Source organism: Oreochromis niloticus, linkage group LG3, assembly GCF_001858045.2.
Source record: "Oreochromis niloticus isolate F11D_XX linkage group LG3, O_niloticus_UMD_NMBU, whole genome shotgun sequence".
NCBI classification, from domain to species: domain Eukaryota; kingdom Metazoa; phylum Chordata; class Actinopteri; order Cichliformes; family Cichlidae; genus Oreochromis; species Oreochromis niloticus.
In genome coordinates this window covers 55,128,234-55,134,233 of record NC_031967.2, presented here as the reverse complement: position 1 = coordinate 55,134,233, position 6,000 = coordinate 55,128,234, and the positions used below count along the sequence as shown (strand labels likewise).

General features: G+C 38.3%; 1 protein-coding gene across 1 annotated transcript; it reads right to left on the bottom strand.

The window, feature by feature from the left end:
• Positions 1 to 613: 613 nt before the first annotated feature.
• On the bottom strand, positions 614 to 5,747 carry LOC102076864 (butyrophilin subfamily 2 member A2). Its single transcript, XM_005466342.4, has 3 exons — positions 5,507 to 5,747; positions 2,458 to 2,811; positions 614 to 2,215 (listed from the first exon to the last, which is right to left on the bottom strand). Exons 1-3 carry the CDS (start codon positions 5,565 to 5,567, stop codon positions 2,073 to 2,075), a joined length of 558 nt encoding a protein of 185 aa, XP_005466399.2. The 5' UTR covers positions 5,568 to 5,747; the 3' UTR covers positions 614 to 2,072.
• Positions 5,748 to 6,000: the final 253 nt, after the last annotated feature.

Sequence of the window (6,000 nt, the reverse complement as noted above, 5' to 3'; positions counted from 1 at the left end):
ATGTAAGCGCTAATGTCCTCTGACCCAGATGAGTCATCTTACATCCATCCATCTTCCTTCCTTCCTGCCTGCCTCCTGCAGGTATAAATATCAGTGACTGTCAGACTGGTTGTGGCGGTGAGCAAAGCGACCATTACGGCGGATATACCTTAACCCAGCTGCCATCTTAACCCAGCTGCCACAGAGCGAGAGTCAGGATACAGTCTAGAGAGATCACCAGCTTGACAGAGACAAACATTCACACTCATGTTCACACCTGTGGGCAATTTAGATCACCAGTTCACCTAACCACACTAACGACAGCTGAGAGCCTACACAGGAAGATCATGCAAACTCCATCCAGAAAGGCCCAGGAGAGCTTTCTTCCTCCCATTGTTAAGCAAAATGTATTCTGAATTTAAAAGGATTGTATTTCCACCTCTTTACATTGAGCCAAATTTAAAGAAAAGATTTTTTGGACTGTGTGCAGTTTATGACTGGGATTTGACTAACTGCAGACAGAGCTGGCAGTCTGTGTTGGACCTGATTTGTCACCCTGCCACACAGATGCTGGATGAGTCACAGGGTGATGAGTTAAAGTCAGCCTGAAAGAAAAAGCCTGGCAAACAACAGAAATACTTCCGGACTTTATTCTGTGTGAAAACGGACATGAAGCCTGATCAAATTTTTATAGCAGAGATAAATAGAAGTGTTACGATGAAACGACTGCTTGACATTCAAAAAAATACACAAAATATAAACAAAAGATAAATACACAAAGATCCTCTTAAGAAAAAAAAAAGCTGAAAACCAGAAACGCTGTGATGATGATTTTCACATGTAAGTTGCAAACAAGCATTTTCACTGATCATTCTCACATGTTAATAGAAACAATGACAGACAGGTTACAGGATTACACTGCAGCAGTTGTTCATCAGTTCTTAATCAGGTTGCACTTGTGACAGTATTTTGTTCCTCATGAGTTTATTCATACTTGTGTAAAAGTAAATGCAGTGTTTTTAGATGACAGAGCTCCTGGCAGTGCCAAACCACACATGGCAAATATGTGATTACATGAATTTCATCCCAACACCTGTTTCAAACTTCCTGGATTTGTTTCCACTGAAACTTCCTCAATCTCTTGTTTTACCATTATCATCCCTTATTTATTATATTATGTTTGGACATTGGGGGTTTTGCACCTTTGTGGTCTTGCTAGCTAATTCCTCTGTGCAGGCAACTGTACAATGGCAATGAATAAAGTTCAAAAGTGGGATTAATGACTTAGCAAGTTGTGTCAAGCTTACAGTCACAGTTTAAAGTATCAGGAAAGCAGCTCTGATTTTACCTTACTCAACATGGTAACATTTGCTGAAGGCCAACATAGATTCATGTGGGAATACATTTCACATGTGCAAGCATAAATCGAGCCCAGCTCGAAGGTTACAGCAGTGAAAACTGAGCATCACATTATCACAGGAGTGTGCATGTATATGTGCATGTATGTATAAATGTTTTTACAATTTATTCTGGTCTCCTTTTAGGTCACATTTAAGCTGCTGAACAACCTCCAAGAATGACCGTTGAATCAGTCAAATTAATTTCACTTCACACTTGATCTACTGACAGACTAAAGCAATTTCCACGTATCCTTTATCAGGCTGTGTTAAAGCCTGATAAAGTGCTAAGTTAAAGTTTGAGACACTAATCTGCAGCCATAACATTAGTAATAAACAGAAGCACCATGTTTTTGTTAAAATTGGAACTTATGAACAACGGCAAGTCTAATTTTACTGTGTAAGCTGGATGCAGCAAAATTAGACAATAACTGTTGAATCAGCAGAATTCTCTGTTTTCTCTTAGATTTTCTTTACTCTGCATTCCTCACAAAGACTTTCCATCATCTCCATACACAGAGATAAGACAGAATAACATTTTATGGTGACACTTCACAATTAATTTCTTTGTGAGGTCCCTGATGTCTGTCCTCCTGTTCACTGATATCACTTGGAAGTTGAGACAGCAGCAGGAGACTCAAAGTTTAGCTGTTCAGAGGTCTGAGATACTTAAATGTGCTGCAGATCATCAGGAGGTTAGTGTGAACCCTGACTCTTTTCTCCTTTATGCTTTCTGTAGATCACAAACCCAGCAAAAGCAGCAACAATGAGGACGCCAGAAACTAACAGACCAACTTTCAGTCCAACATGTCCATCCTTCTCTGGTCCTCCTGTTGGACCTGCAGGTGAGAAACAGGTGTGAGGTGTCAGCTGTCAGGTAGGTGATGAGTGAAGAACAGAACAGAATCCATTTCCTCTTCAAACTGCTGTCAGACATTATCTACTGCACTCTGATCACATCACTCAGACCAGCTGCTTTCTACAAAGTCTCATCAACAACATCTTTAGAAACAAACATCAACAACCAGGAAGCAGCTTCACCTCTGATCACACACACACACACTCAACTCTACTCACTCACCTGGAGGATCAACAACACTCAGGTAGATGCTACAGATGGGGTCGGTCTTCAGATTAGCTCTCTTCCTGCGTTTTTTTTTGTTTGCCTTCACACGACACTCGTATGTTCCACGGTCACTAATCATCACATTCTTCAGAATCACTGACATGTTTCCATCCTTCATCTGTTTGTCCTGTAGAGCCACCCGGCCTTTAAAAGAGCGATGCTGGTTCACTGTAGTTTCCCTCCCATCCCGATACAAAAAAACATATTCTCTCCCCAGGTCAGCTCTGCTCCACTCCATAGTCTGGATGTTGTTTGGAGCTCGACATGTCAGCGTGACGTTCTGTCCAGACTCAGCTGTGATGTTCTGGGCTGAAATAAGAAAAACCAGAGAGCAGAGAGGTTAAAGGTCAAAGAACAAGTGTTCACTTCTACAGCAGACACCAGAACTCTTCTGCTGAGAATTTCCATTTAACTTCAAAGGTGAATTCTGCTAAAGTTTACTAGTTTAACTGGTGGAATTTTTTTCCAATGCCCTTAAATACTTTCTCCTATGCCGAGGAACTGTGAAGAGTTTCTTAAGATGGAGAAGCTCATTTAGATTGATGTAACTGAGTGCGACATTCGTGGCAACAGCTGTGTGCAGATCAATAATGGATAATATATGGAGTGCGGGAGAGAGTATGAGCATGCAGCGTTTAAAGCGTGGAAGTACTGACCTTACTTTGAGTTTGATTCCATAAAAAGTGACAAAAACATTAGTGTCTGTTGTGCGTGGGAAGAAAACTTCTTTTTACAACGAACAAAACCCCCTAAACTTCCAAGCAAGCACCGAGTGCGTTACCATGGAATGTGAAATTCACAGAGAAACTCGCGGATTCTTCCACTGACCGCTGCAGCACACCTGCACCACGGTAAACCTCCGCCTACCCCAGTCCTGCTTTACAGGTGAAAATAGAGCAACAGGGCCGCTAGTCTTTGATTTTATTTATTTTCTGCTGTGTTTTACTTGCATCTATTTGAAAGACTGAGTGTAAACACAAAAAATATTTTATTTTATGTGCTGGAATGTGCAGAAAATAGGTTTAAATGTCAAACAAATTTCTTCCAGTCAGAGAATGTTGCATATAATTAAATTTTTGCTTGATGCATAAAGTTAAAAGATTAAAACTAATAAAACAATTTTTTAAAAGAGACTTTTTCCATTTGATTACATTTTATATGATGGATTAGGGGTTGAAAGATCTATCGCTTTCTCACCTATTCAGGTTGTAAATCATGTTTTTAAAAAGTAACTATATAACTAATTACTTTTGAAAATAAGTAATCGTAAAGTGTCGTTGTCAGAAGCTACGATGCACGTGTACCATCATGAATTTTAAACAGGGTTTAATTTAAAACAGAAAAGTGGGAATCATGTGTGGCTGCCATTCACATGTGTTAATGATCATGTGACTCTGAGGGTTTACAGATTTACACTCCTGTGACATAATATCACAGCACAATATATATATATATTTTTTTTGAGCATTATTTATCAAGGCGTTAACATGAACATGACAATTTATATCAACTATGCACTGAACTTTATTTCACTGATTTGACACACGTTAGATTAATTAACAAATTAGTCAACAATTAATTTATCTTCTGAGAGCTAAATTATCTATGATGGCTTACCCAAAAGAACCAGCAACCTAGCCCTCACATTTCGAGTGTATGAGAAATCCATCTGAGAGCAAGACACAGCTTTACTGAATTTAATTTAAAACTATAAACGCAGACAAACCCTAAACAACCTAAAGGTAAAAACCCTGGTTCCAAGACCTGGAGATCATTATCATTATCCTAACTGCACTACTGTATAGTTCTGTGTGAATATCATTCTGTACATATGATAATTTTTCAATCCTACAACTGTTTATAACTTACATAGTTCACATTTCTGTATAACTGTATATCTCAGATTTCTGTATAGTTTTTATTTCATATTTATATCCTGTTCATAGCCTGTACATAGCTTGTACTCACTACAGCCTGTACATACTTATAGTTATAGAATATTCATAACATACTTCACACCGTGTACATTATAACATACCATAATAGACCCATTTCTGTAATATACTTACACATCTATACTATTGCTAATATATATTGTAATATATCTATATCGCGGCTAAAGCACTTCTGGATGGATGCAAACTGCATTTCGTTGCCCTGTACCTGTGACATGTGCAATGACAATAAAGTTGAATTCTATTCTATTCTATTCTAATTCTATCATAACGACCACATTCAGCTGCTGCTTGTTTGTGTGTCTGTCTGTATTCACCTGAAAAGCTGCCCTGTGGGGCAGAAATTAGATGACTAATTTTGCTGCTGATGACTGTCCCATTTCTTCATCTTCTTCACCGTGAGAAACTCTTATGTTGGATAGTTTAAAAAAATCATTTCTATTGGTTTCAGAGCATTTGGCCGAAACTCAGCCAAGTATGGCCCCATAGACTGCACTAACATTATTAAAGGCATAGCTCTGTTATAGACTTTGAGAATAATACTCCTCCTTTCTCTCTCTTCTCCCTTTTAGTGCTGCTGAGCTCACTATGAAGTCCATATTCAACACTATGAATCAAACTCAGGTATTATGTCTACTTCATTTGTCATGAAATATCAGAGAACCAGACCTCACCTGCCCATAAAACTACATGTACAGACAATCCCCCATCTGAAAATGAGGGACTGTGAATAAAAATCTCTGTAACTCCTAAAGTCTTAATGGAAAACATCTTTAAACACATTTGAAGTAAACATGAACACCAACTAAGGGTTAAAAATCCACATCCCAAATTCCCCCTCAATATTTGATATTTCTTAACTTGATTTTCATAACTTTTAATTAGAAGGCACCCATTGCAGGTTTAGGTTGCATTTAATTCTAATTGTACATCTTAGATAATAGAAACAAATTTTCTTTTAAAAAAAAGAAAAAAAAAAGTTATAATCCTATTTACTCATTAAACCCAAATGGCCAGATCTTTTAAAATTGGTAGAGACCACAGCTCACCTTGCGAGGCAGAAACCAGCAGGCACACAGAGAGCAGAGTCCAGCCGAGAAACACAACCATTCTCACCCTCCAATAAATTCCAGATGTTTACACTATGATCTTTTAGCGTTAAAATAAAAACTGCTGTGAAAGCTAGAATTTCTGACTGTAAGAAGAAGTGGGAGGAGTTAAGTGGGAGCGATGCAGTGGGTGTGGGTGAAAGGCTGTGTTGAGTCAATAAATTAATAAACTAATAAAACACTGATGGCAGAACTACACTACTTACAGTATTCTGTTATGTTCTTTTAAAACCTTTATATTATACTCACATATAATTTTACAGTCATTTTAACACATGACTGTTCAGTGGTGTGTTGCTAGGAGACAATCCTGATCCTGCTGTATTGAATCCATGTAAGAAAACAAAAATCCAGGCACTGAGAGCGAAATGACTTGTGCCAGTGTGAAAGCTGCTGCTGTTGGTTATCAGGTCTCAGTGTGGCAGCTCTGCCTG

Coding starts and splice junctions, on each gene's coding strand:
- LOC102076864 (XM_005466342.4), bottom strand. CDS start 5,567: ATGGTTGTGTTTCTCGGCTGGACTCTGCTCTCTGTGTGCCTGCTGGTT. Junction 2,812..5,506: donor GCTGGTTTCTGCCTCGCAAG/GTGAGCTGTGGT, acceptor TTCTTATTTCAG/CCCAGAACATCACAGCTGAG. Junction 2,216..2,457: donor GAGTGTTGTTGATCCTCCAG/GTGAGTGAGTAG, acceptor TCTCACCTGCAG/GTCCAACAGGAGGACCAGAG.